Below are 20,089 nucleotides of genomic sequence, written 5' to 3'. Positions count from 1 at the left end.
GTCAAGCAAATAGATTTTGAAGATGCCTTGATCCATCTAATATCAGTGGCTACTAGACTGGTGTTGTCAAGATCCATAACGTGTATATACTGAAAATTATGTATAGTCCCACTAGACTCCATGATGGACATCTCCATTTTATCGAATTCCAACATAGCCACAAAACTGAACTCTCAAACTGAGGAGTCTTTCAAACAAGTTGGAACCATACGTTAGGTATCACATGTACACAGGAGTACCAGTACGCTGCACCGTATGGAAAATTTTGTTAATGTACACCAGCTTTGAAAATTATTATTTCTTTTCCCAAAAACAAGAGGGAGGCAAGCGGGAGAGATGGGAGAAGGGAGAGGGAGAAGACAATCTACCAGTGATTACAGTCCAGAGAATGCAATGATTAATCACCATCAACAATCAAGGAGATTCTACCACAGGTGCCTATTAATGTAAATGCTAAATAATACACAAAGAGATTCAACTTGAAACTGAAAGCTCAAAGTCGAAACCAATTACTAGATCAAAATGAACATACTAGAGCACAAGGCATGACTTAGGAGTCTTAACTCCATAGTCTATGGGGCTGGCTGAAGGAAAAAGCAGCAAGTAGCTGGGAGGAGGTGGCCACTGCACACGAACAAGTGCCAAATCAATTAAGTGGTGAACGGATTTTCAGGTATGTTTTATGATTACAGGTATACATTTAACAGAGGGGGGATGTCAAAGTAGCATGGAGAGAGAGAGAGAGAGAGAGAGAAAGAAGATGTCTTAACGTTCGCGGGAGGCCTCGAGGGCCTATGCGACAAAGTGCACCAAAGGAAAAACTCATACAAGCCTCAAAGGGCTAGAGCAAAGGGCGCACTAGGGCCCTTGCTGAGCACTAATATATGCTGATCTAATGAGCTCAAGAGCTCAAGCAAAATCAAAGTCAGATACAAACTGAAACTGAAACTGAAAACAATCTAAGAGCTGTCTCACGCTGTGGCGGGGCCCAGGGGGGGCAGTCTCCTTGATCTCTTAACCCGTTGAGCTATGTCCAGAGAGAGAGAGAGAGAGAGAGTCAAAAAGATGGAGGCATGGCTGAGGTAACACTTGAACTTGATTGCTTAGATTGCGAGTACATGGTACCTCTTTATAGGAAAAAGGGTGCCTTATCTTCCACACTTCGAAGAGGAGAATCTCATTGAAATCATAGATGATGTCACGCCCTAAACTAATCCCTAAATGTCAAGTGACACTTCAAGCTCACACAACTTGTAAACCCAAAAGCCTTTTCATCCTAACACACTAGTCAGAACCCTGTTCACACTGTAGACTTTGAAATACAATAAGAAACCCTCCCTTGGAACAAAGAGTGGTGAGAACCATGGTAAAATATAACCAATCTCCAGCTCCACCGCAAGACTGCAAAGAGGCAGTCTCGCTTGTGTGCACCTCCTGTGCCACAGCTATCCCCTCAATCAGTTTGCCACCAATAGCTGAGACCATTACTGATTTCACCCCCCCGAATCCTAACTAGGGTACAAGATATCTTCAAATCCTTTTATAGAACAAAGGCTTCCACACAATAGACACAAAAACAATCTTTTAGGGGGACTACCCAAGGCGGGACCCTTCTCAAATAAAAACATTAAAAATGTAAAAAAATCACCCAAAAGTTCGGAGCTGGCCGCGCACAGCTGTTGCATATACCTAGATGAATCCAAGAACACTCCCAAACTCATCCTCTAAAAGCACAACATAGTGCAGTTTCAATCTCACGATAGTCACTCATAAGATTGAAAACCATAAACTCCATCACGCATAGTAGGGACTAGCTACTATGACATTCCCACTGACATCAACAGCGCCCAACAGTGGCTGTAGACCATAGTATAAAAATATGCTCTCACACATACAAATCCACATGCCCACACATACTTGAGCATCCATTTATACAAATTCTTTGTACTGAGTTTCTGTCGGCACTCCGGAGGTGAAGGGCAGACTCAGCCATGACGAAGGCTAGCACTAAAGGAGAAGGCGCACAGCTGTTGCATACATGTGTGCACACTCTTGCTTTTCAAAGATGTTGCCAGCGAAGTCCGTGACAAGGATGCCCCGGTAAATAATGTCGATGTATCCATGGGAGCAACTGCTTGGGGCATTAGCCCATGACTCTCAAAATGTCAAGCTGAATTGAAAAGTCAAATTGGTAAAGGACCCTAACTTGTGGGCTACATCAACTTCAAATTATGAAGCAAAGTACGGATTACACAAAAGACACAATTTTACAGGTTTTGAAAAAGCTTCAATTTTTATGATGTTTACCACATAAGTAAACTCAGATTAGCGGCTTCAAGGCATATACCAGGAGATAATCAGGGAACAAGAACCTTCTCACAAAAAAAAGAATGAAGGAGCTGTAGCAAATTGGCTTGCAACAAAAAGAGTGCCAACAAGGTCTACACAAAAATCCACGAGATAATCTAGCGTAGACAGCAGCAATTTACCTTATTGGCATAGCGGGATTTTTAGCTGTGGTATAGCAGCTGGCTTGTCGAGAAGTGAGGCATGATTGTAGACATGGTGAAAGCCCTTTTCCAGAATTTCATAGACGCGCTGTTCAGTAGCAGCAAAGAATGAAAAAAACGGCATAACAGACCTGAAATGGTGAGACGGGCAGCAGTAGTGGGCAGACTTGGCAGATTTTCTTTCAAGAAAGAGACGACAATCGGCAACTGTAGTGACAGCTATCCTGCAAAATGATGGTGCAGATTGGAGGAAGAGCAAAGATGAACTTAATGGGTGCTCCGTCGTGCTGTCCATCAAAGTCGGCACAAGCTGCGCTTGCTCATAAACTGAACATAGCCTGGAACCCTTCGATGATCTTGCAAACAATGGATCCAACCTCCGTAGATCATAGGAAAGACAATGGTGAGGACATGGGCTCCCGTGGAGCTGAATTCCAGATAGAGTTCTTGGCAAACAATCTCATAACTCCCACACTTTCATCAAAGTCGTGAGCTCAGATCCGAACAGTACGGTCGATAGCCGGAGTTGCTGAGCAGCAAACAAATCATGGCAGCCGTATGATACGATTAATCTCATCGCGAGGAATCGACTCAGGTGGTGTCTGATGCATCCATACTATAATAAAAGGGGGACAATTGGTCCATCTGGATAACGTGGCTGGCGAGCCAAATGGTTACGCGTGCATACCATGCATAGTTGCCAGCCGAAACGGAAACGGAAGAAATGGAAACGGAAGAAACAGAGTTTCCGGCTCCCGCCGAAACGGAAATGGAAGAAACGGCAATATGATACAATTTATGTATAAAAATTTATTTCTTATACATAATATAATTATCAATAGAGTGCAAATCATACATAATACAATTATCATACTTGAAGCATCATGCATGCTTCTATGATTCTAAATTCCTATGATGATTGATCTATCTTGTATCATCTATTATCCATGAATGATGCTTCAACAATCAACATGTGTCATCATTCATGAACTAAGTTCTAAGTTCCAAGTTCCAAGTTCTAACAAGTTTGAAGTTATCACAATCCGAAGTTTGAAAGGGAGGATGGAGAGGTGAGAGGGAGGATGGAGAGGTAGAAGGAGGATGGGGAGGTGAAAGAGGATGGAGAGGAGGTAGGAGTCGGAGGAGGAGGATGAGAGGTAGAAGGAGGATAGAGAGGTAAGAGACGAGAGGTAGTGGAGGGATGGAGAGCAGGCTGAGGATGGAGAGCAACAGCCAGCCTGCAGGATGGAGAGGATGGAGAGCAGGTTGCAGCCTGTAGGGTGGAGAGCAACCTGCTGAATGGAGGGATGGAGAGGAGAGCAGGCTGCGGGTGCCAAGGCCCAAGAATCAAAGATGGAGAGGCTGGAGAGCAGCAAGATGGAGAGCAGCAGCATAGGAGGTGGCGGAAACGACGACATGAGGCGACGAATCGGCGAAAAATGTTTTAATCAAAAGAGGGCAAAAAATAATTTAATCAAAAGAGAGCCAACCACCCCCAATTAAACAACCCCCCCCCTTTACGCAAAGCCACCCAACAAACAAACCCACACCCACCAAAAAAAAAAAAAAGGTATTACGAAACGGCGTTTCTTCAAGAAACGGCATTTCCGTTTCGTCCCTGGCAAGAAACGGCCGTTTCGTGCAACTATGATACCATGTATCAGCCCCACTCTCTGCTAGTCGTATTGAAGACTCTAGTACCCGCTTTGGTAGTCTCCCGTGAGGTAAGGCCCATACTTTGTGGAGATAGGTCATTGTCTGAAAAATGGCATCGACCTGGAGAGGTGTCATGGCTAACTCTGCCTGTACTATCGGATGTGGGACAAAGGGCTTCCTCCTGATCATCTTGGAGCCCATAATCACCTGTAGCCGCTCAAATACTTTCCACTTTGTCATCGGAAGATCGCACCCCCAGAAGGGTGCTGCATACATGGCGGTCGGCCTCACTAATGTGTCAAAAAGCCGACCCTTCGTTAGCGGGTCTTGAAAGTGCGCTGCCTCTCTAGTCAGCCGAGTCGTGCTCTCTGGCCGCATGGAGCATCCTATAGAATGGCCCTGGGAAAACTGCCTCCAAGTATGTGTAAGATTGCACTATCTCAATTGGCTCACCTCGGCAAGTGAAGCTATATCGGTGCAGTACAACACGTGAGGTGTTGAAGATCATGACCTTGGTCTTCCCAAGGTTGATTGTCAAGTCTCTCTCCTTGCAAAACACCTCTAGTGCCTCCAGATGCTTCTGCAGCCCCTCTGCCAAAGAGGACTATGTTATCAGCGTATAGCAATATTTGTATCATCAGGTCGGCCAACAGTGATCCCTCGCTCCCAGGCAATCAATGAAGGATGTGATCTCGTCAATGTAGAGCCCGAAGAGGGTCGGTGAAAGAGGGCAGCCTTGCTTTACACCAATGGTGCTCTCGACCCAATCAAATAGGCCTCCTGGGGCCTGAACTCTCCCTCTAATGGACTCTTTTACACACACACACACACACACACACACACATATATATACGTATGTGTATGTATGTATGTATGTATGTATGTATGTAGATACATACATACATACATATGCATATACATACATATACATATACATATATATACATACATATACATACATACATACATATACATATATATGCATATATATATGTGTGTGTGTGTGTGTGTGTGTGTGTGTGTGTGTGTGTGTACATACACACACACAGAGGTGCCCATGCAAGGAAGCATGCCTTGCATCGACGGTAGTATCAGTTGGATTGTTGTACCAGTTGGATCAGCTCGATTGTTGTACCAGTTAGACCAGTTGGATTATTGTACCAGTACTCGACCAGAGGAGTATACATGGCACCTATGGCCTGGGAGCAACCACACCAGGTTTCCAGTGATCATGCTGAGATGCAGTCTTCAGCGACGAAACATCACACGACGAATTCCTTCAGTTGTTTCAGTGGCACACCCAGCTCCTTGGCGATTATGTTCCATCCAAGAGCTGAGAGGGGTGTTGGAGGTGAACATTTGCTGATGTCACATTGTGGAAAGAAAGAAAGAAAGTTTATTACATGGTTGTTAAGACACTCGTGTCTTATGATACGACACTTAAGACGCGTGTCTTACCTTAAGACACCTTTAGACACTCTCTTTTTTTTTTTTTTTGGTGGGTGGGGTGTAACAACAAACCTTGAGTTTGACTTAATCATGCTATCATTGATGGCGACTTTGGATACAGTAGTGGTAGTGACCTTGCAGATTCGGATTAGGATGAATCTTGAGAGTAGAAAGTTTCCTATTAAATGTATCGAGATGTAGATTTCATTCATGTCACATGTGACTGACAGATTGTTGTCATGATATTTATGTTTATTGATCTATGATGATTGGTGTAGCCCTCTAGCCTCTTGTTAAGTTGTTTATCTAGATTTTTGAATATCAAGATTCAATTGTCAATTTAAACCTTTCAAGTTGTGTCGTGACTTGCAAGCTCTTGAGCCGTGAGTCTTAACTTTACCTTTTAAGTTCACATTGTACAAGTGCATTGTTTAAGTGTAGCTTATTGTACTTCTAGAATCTAGCGGCTAGCTATACTAGCAAGTTGTACACTTGTATTCTTATACATATATTAGTTAAATATTTATTGTTACAATGACGTGTCTTATTTTTAAGACACTTTAGACACTCGTGTCTGAAGCATGTCTAACATGTCGTGCCTTAACGAGTCTTACAACCATGGTTTATTAAAGTCTTCAGAAGACCGATGGGTCTATGAGACTGTGAAAATCCTGATACAACAAGCTGTGGTAGTGGGCTACTAAATGAGCATCCATACCAATGCAAAATGCAAAAATGCAAAATGGCAGTACTAAGTCCCAAGTACAGCATAGTCATGTCCATGGTCGACTATCTATCAATCTCAGCATCATCATTACCGGTAGCAAGATATTAGGATGGATGAGGCAGTGGAGGCATGAAGTTGACAATAGAGTGTTGTCGGCCACTCAGAGGTGCAGTCCTGGCACGTCTCCTGGTCGTAGCTCTGCATCTGACCACGGCTACTACTGTGACCCCCATCGGTCGGGGGCTCCGACTCGGAACAAGGAGGGGATGTCCCCAGGTGTGATCTGTGTGTCGACCCTCTGTCTGAGCTGTCGGTGCACAAGCTCCAGGTCACAGTCATGTCGAGGCCTTGTCTCGTGGGGATCCATGTGATCTAGCTAAAAGAACTCCGTGATAAAGCTCTGAGAGGGATCAGTCGAGGAACAAGTCTGCTCCTGTCTCCGTGCTCGAAGTATCCTCTCGCAGTGTCTAAGTGCCTCATGAATGAAATCTGCCAAACACCGCTGGTCCGGGTAGGAGAGGAAACGGGCCAAAATCCCATAGCTATCCCTGAAGAGGCAGTGGAAACGCCCTCGGATCTCAAAGTAAACAGGACACCTGAAGATGAAATGCTCCTCTGTCTCAACCTCCTGCATGTCACACAGTGTGCATGTGCGCCTCTTCCTCGGTAGTCGCTCTGCTTTGTCGCTCTCGATACGAAGTCTGTGTGAAGAGACCCGAAACTGCCCAAGAGAGATCCTCAGCGAGTGGGGTAGGTGAATCTGCGTGTATCCGGTCAATGAAACCCTCCGCTGTGATATGTAAGTGATATGTAAGAAGTGATCTCCGTAGAAGCTAAGCTTCACTGGGAGTTCACTCGGTCCCAACCAGGTCCGAAATGTGTGTAGCTGTAGTAGATCCTCACGGATAACCTAGTTGACCTCGTGTGATAGGAGGGGAGAGAACGGAGCATCCATGTTGTACTGGAAGGGAGGTAGTCTATCCATGTGAAGCCCCAGTCGCTCAAACCATCTCTCTACCATCTCTCTATACGTGCATACCAACACCTCTAGTCCCCTCCTACTACAAGTGCCATAGAATAGGATAGAGCTATCCATGGTAGCCTGCTACACCCCGAGGTGTAATCCCATATTCCCTAACTCGGTACAGGTACGTGATGACCTGAAATGCAGCATCTAGCTGTAAAGGGGGTGACCCAAACTCAACCTGAATGATCTGATGAGGAATGGATGGCTTACCACGAATCATCCGTGATAACATGAGAACCTATAGCCGCTCCACACGGGCCCACTCTATATCCAATAAGTCTGGCCCCCAACAAGGGCTGCCGTAAATCCCCGCTGGGCGAACCAAGGAGTCAAAAAGCGACCCCTTGGTGCGTGGATCCTGAAAGTGCGAGCGGAAGCACTACCTCTCTAGTCTAGCCAATGAAGCATACCCTCTACTCAAGCGTGCCTGCATCACGGGTCTCATAGTGAAGCTGGGTCCGGAAAAGATAACCCCAAGATAAGTGTATGATGAAACTATCTCAACAGGCGACCCCTCAAATGTGAACTGCTCCTGACGCATGATGGCTCGAGATGTATTGAAGATCATGACCTTGGTTTTACCCAGGTTGACCTTCAAATCAGAAGACTCACAAAAGGACTGTAGTGCGTCTAGGTGTCTCTGGAGCCCCTCTGCCGAGGAAGACAAGAGAGCCACGTCATCTGCGAAGAGCAATATCTGGATCAGCGTGCCTGCAAGAGAGCAACCTACACCCCCCTGTGTCTGCATCATTGTCTCAAGCTCGTCGATGTAGAGGCCAAATAAGGTAGGCGACAAAGAACACCCTTGTTTGACCCCGATGGTGCTCATGATCTCGTCTGTCCATCCAGATCCTGCACGAACTCTGCCTGAAACTCTCTCGTAAAGTGTTATGACAGCCCAAATGATCTCTTGGTCATAACCCAAGTCCAACAGGCGCCGTATGAGGCGGGCTCTCGAAACCGTGTCAAGTGCCTTGCGAAAATCCACAAAGCAACAATAAACCCTCTCCGTGCCCTCGCCTCCTCGATGATACATTTGAGCGTGAGAATGTGGTCCATGGTTTCATGATCACGTCAGAATCCAGGTTGTCCTGCTGCTCTAAGTCCTCGACACTCTGCAAATCTACTAACCTCGGAGTCAAGTACTGATGCATAAATCTTGGACATGACATGTCCAATCATAAGGGTCCTCTAGTTCTCCGGGCTCATGGGATCCCCTGCCTTGTGGATGGCTCAGATAGTGTTAATGGTCCAAGTATGTGGAAACCCCAAACAAACAGCTTCATTAAAAAGCTTTGCCCATATCGGGGCTAGGATGTTAATCCCATATGCAATGAACTCAATGCATAACCCCTCATGATCCTTCGCTCAGCGAAGTTTCATTACGGCATTCTTTACCCTTCCTCTTGTGAAGAGGGTGCAGGATGTGGGGCGAGGCATGTGTGAGAGGTTAGGGACTAGCTGATTTGGGATGTCATAAAGTGTGCGTGCATAATCAAACTAGATCCAAGTGTCAGTGAGTGGCGGAGGGGACCGCCGTCCTTCTAGAAATCTCCGCCAGAAGTCCTTAAGAGTTGTTACTAAACAAAATATTCAATAGCTGCTCCTCGTTCCGACGAATAAAGTCTAGTTTCTTCCTCTGTACCAGTCTACAGTACTCGCATAGCGTATCTGGTGCGCTCGGAAGACTGTTTTTTGTTTCGAATCTGAGCTGACGGCATAAAGCCTTACACTCATCATCGTACCAACTATTACAGGGTACGATTCCAAGGGGTGGTGGGCGGGGGGAGCGGGTGGTGTGGGGGAAAGCGTGAATGGCAACCTCGTGTAGTGAGCACGTGACAAGGGCAACACGATCCTCTAAAAGAGGTATGAAGTCAATATAAGCAAGAAGTATGTACAGACGGCCAAAATAAGGTGAGTGATCCTGATCAAAGCGTATATCGTGGTAGGTGGAGTAAGAACTGAGTGGGGTGGAAGGTGTTGTGCGAAGGGGGGTGGAGATGCTAAAGAAAAGGTATGTATGATCAGCCCCTGGGGGGAGAGGTGCTACAGTGAAGTCAGTGATGCGATATGTGAAGACAGGGGATCCCATGATGTAATCAACAACGCTAGAGCCCCCCCATGTGGAAAGCATGTGAAACCACTTGAAGCGGGCCATCTGTCAAGACCATTATAGATAATGAGATCATGTATCCTACTGAGGTCTAATAGGGCCTGCCCATAAGATGAGAATGGACCTCGTCTGTCAGCCGAAACCCGTAGCATACCTGCCTCCTCAAGGTCAATATCTGGCAGTAGAGTAGAATCATCTCTAAAGTCAAGAAGTGGTACCTGACGGGCCCTTGTCCTCGCGTTGAAGTCCCCCACTAGGAGGACTTCTCCGCGGCTAGAGAAGTCAACAATGGACTGATAAAGAGAGAGAGGGCCTTGCTTGTGAGTGTGCCTGCCCCATGAGAGGTTAGGGTAGGCTGAGTGAGGACCTTTGTTGTTGGTGTGCCCTCTCTTGTGAGCATAGAGTAGGGTAGGACTGAGGACAGACTTGCCTAGTATGGAGGCCCTACCTGAGGGTCATGTTGGTTGCCATGGGTCAGCCCCCTGCGTGGCAGTCCATACCAAGGTAGGAGGCTGGGCAGGCCAGTCGGCCAGAGGATGGCAGGGGGGGGCAGCCCCTTGTAGGCTGCATGGCAGCACCTTGTAGGGCTGCAGGCTGAGGCGGCTTGGTCGGCCAGTGGCTGGAGGGGTAGAGGCCCCTAGAGGGCTGCAAGGTGGCCCCTTTTGTAGGGCTGCAGGGGTCCCCCATGGCTGCTAGGTTGGCCTTGTAGAGCCCTCAGTCAGGCTGCCTAGGGCAGGGGATCAGCCTGAGTACCAACCCTCGTGTGGCAGCCCAGGTAGCAGTAAGGGTCACTCCACAGACCAGCATGCTAGAGGGGGGTTGGCTGCCTATATATAGGCCTCCCTCCCACAATTGTTGTTATCTCATTGTGGAGCAGTTGGTGCCTTATATAGCAGATTTTTTCCCCACCAGTTTTAGGGGTTTTGTCTCTTGTGCTTTCTCCTCTCCTTCTCACTTGTCTGTGCGTGTGAGATTTGCTCTCTCTCTCCATTTCTGTCCAGATCCGCGCTGCACTTCTTACAGATGCATGTGGGAATTGTATCGGAGCTGCTCTACATCAGGAGGGCCATGTTGTGGCCTACAAAAGCAGGAGGTTGCCGGAAGCTGAGAAACATTTGTAGATTTATGAGAAAAAACTGTTGGTTCTAATTCATGCTATGACCATCTGGACGTATTACCTTTTGGGTGTTGACTGACCATCACATTCTTAAGCATTTCTTGACCCATACCAAGCTTTCAAAAAAGCACATGAAATGGGCAAATTTTCTGTCCATGTTCCATTTTCAAATTGTTCATACGCCAGGAGTGCAGAATAGAGTGGCGGATGCCCTATCTTGAAGGCCCCAGGTAAAGAATGTTACTAAGGCTGTCCACCAGATATTATGGACCATTCCAAATCATAGGGGAGATCAATGAGGTAGCTTACTTGGTGGATTTACCAGAGCATTGAGTCTTTTGAAGAAGTATAAGGGACCTAAGCCAACTGAAATAGCCGCCAAAGTGGACAAGTTGGAGGAAATTCTTAAACCAAAATAGGTTGTCTATCACACAAAAAAGAGAGGATCCTGAGGCAAAGTTATCCATCAGTACCTTGTCAAGTATAAAGATTATTTGGCAATAGCCAAGTGGGTCAATGAAGATTATTTCTCAGATCATCCATAAGTCCTATAGATGTATAAAGAAGCCTTTCAATTGGGGACAACTGAATAGAAGCAGAGGGGATGTCACAAAGCCATATTTATCCCTAGAAATAAAGAGAAAATTACTTTATTTTGACGTCAGAAGTATTGACTTCGGTCAAAGTGAGTTGACTTTTATCAACTAGAAAAGTTTCTATCTTTTTCATTGTGTTTGCTTACTTGCATGGTGGGGACGCCCACAGAGGACTGGGATTAATCAAAGAATTAGAATGCATGCACTGGCTAACCTTTAACGGGTGCAATGTGCTTGGTGATGTTTTATTTGTGTGCAGGTTCCAAGAGAGTGCAAAAATCCCACATTTTAATGGGATGGGGCATGCAAAAGTAGGCGTCCAAAGTGCTAGATGAATAACACAAGAAAAATTGTTATTTTTAGAGGGGACTGTCCAAGTTAGAAGGCAGTTCATTTCATCTAGCCAGTATAGCGGTTTTTGGAGCCAATTGCTCTGATGATGATGCTAATGATAGTGATTCTGTAGATGACTATGAGTATGTAGGATATAGTTTTGCTTTTGTATGGGTGTGGATGCTCGCTTAGTAGCTCCACCCTTTCAGTGGGGTTGTATCAAGTTTCTCACAGTCTCATAGACCCATCAGTCTTCCGAAGACTTTAATAAACTTTCTTTCTTTCTGTTCTATTTGTGATTTGCTGTAGCATCTTCTAAGGGCTCTGCATGAGCTGAACTTTGTATCAAACTACTGACTTCTGAAATAAAAACCTTCGGGGGGGGACCAGCCCTTATTTATGGCCCCTATTTTGTGTGTTCTCTGCTCCCTCTCCCCCTCTTTCAATCGGTTTGATCCTCAAAAGAAATTCGCTGCTGTTTTAAATCAAACAAAGTTATCAAATGCATGTATTTCCCTATTTTGAATTCTTCCTTGGTGATTATCTGCTACGAATTGTTCCAGACTGCTGCGAGTAGTGTTTATCTGCTGCAAATTGAGGATTCTAGCGGGGAATTCATTGAGAAGTGCTGCATTTAGAATTTTCCAGGCTGATTAGAGGTAATCCTAGCCACTATGAATTCCTTGGAATTGAAACCCCATTCTCTGTTTCATTGTTTTTCTTCAATTTAGAACAATCCACTTTTTAAAAAGGATATTGTCACAAATTGAATCTATCCCAAGAAATAAAGGTAAATCTTTTTTATTATTGACACTGGTCAAAAAAAGTTGACTTTAGTCAACGCAATTTACCTTTCTTTGTTTTGCATTAGGTAATATGCATCGTGGGGATGCCCACAAGGGTTTAGGATTAGTCCAAGAACTACAATGCATGCATTAGATAACCTCAATTAGGTTCAAGTATGTTAGAAGATATCGTTTTGATTTGTGGCAAGACCTTGGAGAGTGAAAAAAGTCCCATGTTTTAACGGGGGAAATGTGCAAAGGTGGACGACCAGCTTTTAGGAAGAACCCGCTTAGGGTAAATTGTGATTTTCAGCTTTTTGGGTGCCCTTCCTTGAGAAGAACGAATTTCAGCCAGCATTTTCTGGCTGACAGCTCCAGCTTTTTAGGGCAATGCAAAAAAGCATGGCTGCCCCCTAGTTTTATAAATTGTTGACTTATTTGAGTTGTATCAGATTTGTGCTCCTCTGTGAGCCAGCTTGTAAACAGTTTTTCTATTGCAATAAAAACCTTCAGACCTTATTTCTGGCCCCTAGTGTGGCGTACTTTTCTCTCCCCCTCTCTCTCCTTCAGTTCAAATTCACTCCAGCCTGTTTTTTAAGTGTGATTTTTAACAGGGTTGCTGCGTTTTCATATGGATAGCTGCGAATTTATGTGCTAGTGAGGTTGCAGATATGAACCGGCAACCACATCTTGGGCCTATTATCCTCTTTACCACCACATAATTGGTGTATTCCCTATTGTTTTACGTTGAGCTCTCTCATTGAAGCCTGATAATGCAGTACTAGATTGCAAATGACAAAACAAGTACAAACAGAAGATTCAAATACTATTTGCAATATAAGTGAGAGGAACCAAACCAATGTCACCGTGTTAGTCCAAAACTTCAAGAAAAACCAACACAAATCAAAAAAAAAATCACGTATAGATATTAAAACATCAGAAGCAGAGCTATTCAAAACAAAAAGACAGAATGCTCACCTGCTCGCTTATCGTAATCATCATCTGTTATGGTAAACTTTTCAACAAGGGAGGTGTCCTCTAGCCAGCCATTTGCTGTACATGATGCAGGATCAAGATCTACGATGTGAATTCGGTACCTAACAATCAGCTCACCAATGTAAATGCTTTGCTTGAACCAAATCAAAGCCCTATCAGACCGTCACAGCATTGTAAACTCACAATCTGCTCAGTGACATAGCATTCTCGGTAAATCTGTATTCAGACCATCTTACCATCTAAAGGGGAAGAGAACCATCTAAATCTGTATTCAGACCATCTTACCCATCTAAAGGGGAATAGAACCCTAAAGGCCTTGAGTCATCCATCAGTTCACAGATTTTATTATCATGTTCATCATATAGTTGGAGAAGCATTGCTCCAACTGCAGTCCCAGAATTCCTGCTAAGTCTCTCCTTCACAGCTTCAATGGTACTCTGTTCCACAGCACAAAAGAAGCATCACCTAACATTCTCCTCTTTCAAGACCAACCACAGGTTAATGTCAATGAGAACTCTGTACTTCAATGAGAATTCCAATACACTAAAAATGGAGTGTCTTAAGGTCATTAAATGGGTTCCCCTCCATTCTCACACATTATCTGTATATCCCTCCCGATTGTATTCTGGGCCGCAATTCTAGCTCGCCCTATCTGCAAAACAGTGTCGAATTCTAGGAGCATCCGTGAGGGAACCTTCCTCACCACGGTCAGGATCGACCAGCAATTTTGCCTCATACTCCCTTTGTTGAAGCAAGCATGCTCTGTCCTTCAGAGTCTCCTCAACATCCTCCTTACCAGTAGCTCCCTAACCTCCAATACTAAGTCTCCAATACTAAGTCTTCATTACCACCATAAGAGTCTCCAATCGCATGAACCTAAAAACCTTCTATGTGGCCTCTCTAACAAACGTCATTGACAACAATCCATCCAGTGTGAGAATATTAACGCTGATGCCACCACCCCCCCACTGTCAAAGTCCACCACCTTAGCCATGCAGCCCCCCTTTGGCAACAAATCCCATTGTCTGCCATCAAAGCAAGCACCTAAATGGTGGATGAACGAATCCCATTGTTTGCCATCAAAGCAAGCCAAGCATGTGTCTAAAGTGCCCACCATGGATATCCATCCGCTTCATCAATCTATTGTACCTCTGAAGCATTGCGGCAGTTGATCTACCACAGTCCATCATGTCTCAAAATCTTCCTGATCCTAGACCAAAATAGCTATGACCTTATATAGGCCTCTCTGGGGCTGGGGGCAAAAAAAGAGAGCCTTCTATATAATCAGTTATCTGCAAGAGCGCTGACAAGTTGGACCAGCTGCTTGGCAGCCACATGGAGAGAGGAAGTGGATGCAGACAATGGTGCATATCTGATTAGTTCAAGTCATCAGAAACTACACATGAGGGCTCGATGGTGAGAGTGGACATTACGAGTGCGTTAGTCAGTGGAACTATGTCCCAGACCTTTGTTATGCTTTCTGTGAGTTCTCAACGGAGCAAAAGAATAACGTAGAGTTTGAAGACCAGGATATTGTCATCATGTCGAAAGACACATTGAAGGTTCTTGCAAGAGGGGGAGTAAAAATCATCATCGTCATCGTCGTCAAAAACAAACGTTTCCCCTATCAAATGGCCCAAGGATGCCAACCGTCCAACATGAAAAACGGTGGCGGGCAGGGGGCAGGGAGCAGACACGGACCAGACAGGGTTCCCCCCACTCATTCTTCACAATCATTGTAATTGGAGCATTGGATTGGACGAGTGTAGAATTGGAGGAGCAGCTGAATGGACGAAGCACATTCAGCTCTTGTGAGATCGACTACATATCTGAAATAAGCGTCAAGGTAGGTGAATACAAAGACTTCAAGAGAGGCTGGAAACAACTAAGCTAGGCCCGATCAGTGAGCTCCAAGAGCTGAGTAGAGGTTGCCATGTTTTTGTATGTCTTTGGAATTCTATCTTTCCGGTCTCGCCTACACTTGAGCATTCAATTTTGTGGTGCATTGGCGTTTAATGATCGATTTTCGTTCTGCTCACCGCTTCACTTACGACTCGTGCTAATGATGCCAAGCTTGAAAGATCAATCATAGGAGAGATTCAGCGACCCATGCCTTGGTCTGTCGGGGGTAATTCGTATGGAAATCCCATTGACAAATTCAACTGGGCAGCAAAACCCGTGAGATGAAAGAAGCAATGGGTGGCATGGATGCGAACAAGGCAGCGGAAGAACATCCTAAATTCGGCGAATCGGGCAAGCGAAGAAGCGATGAAAAGAGCGATAAAATGTAGGTGGAGGCAAGGGGAGGGGGGAGGAGGAGCAACATACATGAAGGCTGAAGCGTAATTGACTGGAATGGTGCTTGAGGTTTGAGTGGGAGACATGTAAAGAGACGATGTCATCAGGCAAATGCTGAAGATCAGCGTGCTTAGTCGCCATGGCAGCTGAGCTCATTGAACAATCTCAAGAGTCTTCAAGATTAGCCTTTCCCGCCATCTCCTTCTTCTAGGCCTTTTTCTCAAGACCACTAGCCCAACGAATAGGGGAGTCCATTGGTTAGCCCCTATTTTTCCCGGCACGTGTGTTCTCTTAATCCCTTTTTCTTTCTCTTACATACCCAGTGGTGGCTCCACTGCCAACCGGCATTTGGGCCACATGCAATGTTGAAAAGAGTGCCAACCAACTAGAAATTTGGACAGCAGGAGCCGGCAAATGGAGCAGAACATGTCGACAAAGCATTGTGGGAAGGCTCAGAACTCTCTGCACGACCTCTTCCAAACTGCTAGCCACTTAAAGCAAGTGCACATTTGAATCCTCCATTTTTCGAAATGCTCAATAGGCCATCCGAATGCAGACTCGCTTCAACCTTGCATGGGTGCACTGATGCAAGGGTGCATCGCGCATCTATGTGCGCACATTTCGATCCTACAAAAGCACACCCTTGGTCGAATCTTACGAGGTATGCTTGCCCTCCCTTGATACAGTCACTCAAAAGGTGATGAAAGTTTACTTCACATCATGAGGGAAGGTTATTTGGCACACACCCCACCCCCAAGCACTAGCATCACCAATTGGAGGCTTCAACAGGCTACAGGATTTCGTAACAATGAATAATCAGTTCAGGTCCACGCTCTCAAGAAGTTGTTATGCGTGCTGTGTGAACATCACATTCCTCCATCAAACACTACCCCATATGAACCCACCCTTAGCTTAGAGGGTGACCATATGCATGGATTAATCGACCAACCATAGTTCCCGGTGTGGCCACATGTACTGAGTGTCACCTACATTCTTTTTCAACCTACCACCCTCCAATCCAATTGGGGCTCCAAACTGGCTCTACTTTTCCTCCGAAGACCCTTGATTGCTATTTTTTGGCCTGCACTGATGACCACATGATTGAAATAAAGCCAACAATTAACCTTGCATGTGGTCAAAGCACCATCCCACTATTCCATTGTTGAATGGAGGCTCCACATCTATTCCCAATGGAGCAAACACTTGTACATGTGGCCTCATCCTCCATACTTCATGAGCCCCTTTCTCATTTAGAGGAAAGTTATCCCACTCTCTTTCACTTTAAACCAAATAGTTGAGGACTAGAATTACAAACCCATGCTATTCACATCTTATATGTTGAGGCCCTTAGGTCATTTAGGATAGGATTGTTTTTAAGATAGCATGAATCTCTAATTCCCACTCTAAAGGGACTCCCCTTCGCATGGCTTTTCATTAGATTTTTTACTCTAGCTCTCTGCCCTGCTACTTGAGTCGTGCAATGGATGATTCCAAAGGGGGGATGTAACATTCATAAGTGGAGAGTGATTATTTTGTTGGATAACCCTTAAAAGATATTTGCTGAGATCTTGAGCTTGCAGTTGTAGCCTTACCTAGCTAACATTTTCATGACAAGCAGATAGGTTTTGTTGATCGCAAAATAACTAATTTTATGTCCAAGATATATATTTTGGGTTTCGCATTTCATGTGTCTAAACTTCATATATTATAGTTTTCAATTGCATTGAGACATATATAAACAAATAAGTGCCTAAATTTGAAGCATAAAGGACCTTTACATTGATGAGGTACCAATTTTGTTTTGTTGATAGGTCAATAACTTTGCACGCATATTTGTGGTTTGGTGCCATGAATGCATTTTCCTATACAAATAAAGAGAACCTTACCATTTAATTTGTTTTGAAAGTAATAAATAGATATACATTTTGATTCTAAGATGTACAAGGACCAGACTTGTTACTTTTTCCTTCGCGTATAAAATGCTAGAATCAAATACAAACAAGGCATGAAAAAAAGCTTGGTTACTAGGATGCTTCTGGGAGACAATGCATGAAAAAGAATTGCAATATGCAAGGGAAAGCCATGTGATGGAGGGGATTCATTGAAGATGATTAATGTAAGTTATATATACGTGTATACATACATGTGTGTGTGTGTGTGTGTGTGCACGTGTGCATATTAGTATGCCTTGGATGTCATCATGTGCTTCTTCAAGAATGAAGACCTCTTGCATATTTCAATGAAAAGATGAATGAAACCAAGGAAAGGTACTACAAATATGATCAAGAGTTAATTGTTTTGGTGTAGCCATTGAATCAATGGAGACATTGCTTGCTACCCAAAAGTTTGTAGTGCATATGAACCAGATCACATAAAATCTTTGAAGAAATCCTTACAAAATAAAAATCATAGCTTTCGTCATCATCTCTCTCATTTGTTGAAATGCATGGGTTACTTTTGGAGCCAAATTGATCCCATGATCGTTCTTTGTTATGCTTGTCAATGGAGCTACAATTCTCAAGAAGCCTTTCACAAGCTTTCTAGCTCCCATACGCATTTACCATGCCACGGAAGCGTATTACTTTAGTCACTATTTTATGTATAGGCCATGTCACAATATCCTTGACTTTCTTGGTACATTTTTAGCCATTCTCCAAGTGGACGTACAACTACTTTTCTCTCAACTTTTGCATCGGCCTTTGCAATTGCACTAATTGTTCTTTAAGAGACTTATGCGAATCAATACGCCTTCCAAATTGATAATCATAGACTTGCATGAAATGGTCCTCAAGAAATGATTCATCAATATCCTAAAAGATTTTGGTGCACTGGAGTGACCAAATGGCATTAACATCCATTCATATAATGTATCCTTGTTCTTCAAAGTATTTTTCCATCAGGCTTTCTTATAAGCTAATAACCTGATTTCAAGTATTTATTTGGTTAGTAGCTTGCATGTTACAATTCATCATATATAACATCCATCTTGGGTAAGACATATTTGTACTTTGTAGTGGCCTTGTTCACGAGTTTGCTATCCACACACATTCTCCATATTTTCCCCTTCTTTGGAGTAAGTAGAACTGGACACCAACATGGAGAAACACTAGTTCCTATCACCAAAAGAAGAATCACAATAGGCTAAGATTCCTCTCCAGCCCTATCAACTGCCTCCAAAAGGTGAAGATGTCTTGTTGCTCTTGCTCTTGCTTTAGCTCTGATTAGCCTAGCCCTCGCATCTAGCTAGCCTCACTTGCTTGCTTTTGATCTTTTGCCTTTAGCTACACCTCCCTCCTTGCACCTCTCCGCCCCTCACTGTTTCAGCACCCCACTCATGCAAATGCTATGCCCCTCAACTTGTTTTCTCTTGCTCCTACCATCTCTTAGCCTGCTCGTGCACACTAGTTTACCCTTTTACCTAGCCTTTAGCAATAACCGCTCCTTTTGATATGCCATTAACTGGCCACACAATAGCAACAATAGCTCCCTGCGCCACATTGGTTGGGTTGAGGGTTTTCTTTTTAGTTGATTGGTAGCTCGAAGAGCCTATCTTGGGGTTGCCTTTGGACAGTGAACCTACCACGAACGAGATGCCCACCACCTCTAAGACTACTGCCCGTAAGATTCCAAGTGGTCGAACTCGGCGTTGATCGGCCATGCGGACTAAGAAGGGTGCCAGAGCAGGTGCAAATTTGGGCCAGACGAGGACGACATCCATCCCATTTCTTGGCAGGTCTTCAAGTGACTATATTGACCCCCGAACCTCCATCTACCAGAACTTGTGCGAACGTCCACCCTTGTGCTTTTGCTGATATCATCGGAATTCTCATGTCATTTTTTCTTTTCTCTTCTTCAATGCACTTTGCAACTCCTTTCCCTTTGTCTTTTCCTTACTTTCTCTTTTTTTCCCACCTCTTACGGGCTCTTTCTCCCTCTATAAACAAGTGTACCTCTTTAGTTTTCTTTCTAGGATCATTTTTCTAGTGGGAACCTTCTTTGGTTTGTCCAAAGGGGCTCTCATGGGAACTTCTTCAACTCCCACGGCCATTTGGAATATCCTTTTCCTAAAAGACAAGAACTATGTGAAGCTCATGTGAAGATAACAATTCATCCCTTTAGGATAGAGCAGTAGTGGGTGGCCCAGGTTTGTGATTGAAAGGGATCCTAGCCCTAAAGGGTAACCATATTCAAGAGCTCACCATCTATGGGAGAGGATTTTTTCTTCTCCATTTAAGTTCCTCTAACACCACCTAGGCTTTGGTGGAGTAAAGTCCCATCTTCACCATTCTACACATAGTGTTCTTCATCCCTTAGTACCATGGGTCGTACCATTATTTCTTGTGTGAAACCCAAATTCTCATGCTCCCAAAGGAGTATTTGCCCATCTTGTCCTCCATCGGAGGATGTTTTAGCACAATGCTCGAGTACTTATCAACCATAACAGCTTCGATTTTGATAGCTGCTGGGGTCACTTGCCTT

At 44.5% G+C, this 20,089-nt stretch overlaps 1 protein-coding gene across 1 annotated transcript in view; it reads right to left on the bottom strand.

Annotated features, from left to right (window-relative positions):
- The window catches only part of EMB2804 (tubulin folding cofactor B), a 45,122-nt gene extending 29,265 nt beyond the window's left edge, over window positions 1-15,857 (bottom strand). Inside the window, exons 1-3 of the mRNA XM_087396850.1 lie at window positions 15,641-15,857; window positions 13,598-13,749; window positions 13,295-13,413 (exon numbers count right to left, since the gene is read on the bottom strand). Coding sequence (XP_087252976.1) covers window positions 13,295-13,413; window positions 13,598-13,749; window positions 15,641-15,766 — 397 coding nt within the window. The 5' untranslated portion in view covers window positions 15,767-15,857. The remainder of the gene's footprint in view (window positions 1-13,294; window positions 13,414-13,597; window positions 13,750-15,640) is intronic.
- Window positions 15,858-20,089: the final 4,232 nt, after the last annotated feature.

The sequence above is a fragment of the Dipteris shenzhenensis genome, chromosome 25 (assembly GCF_047967505.1).
Source record: "Dipteris shenzhenensis isolate YYH24624 ecotype China chromosome 25, Dip_SZ_1.0, whole genome shotgun sequence".
Classification (NCBI taxonomy): Eukaryota; Viridiplantae; Streptophyta; class Polypodiopsida; order Gleicheniales; family Dipteridaceae; genus Dipteris; species Dipteris shenzhenensis.
Note: the sequence above shows the minus strand (reverse complement) of the source record. Positions and strands in the feature narration are given on the sequence as shown.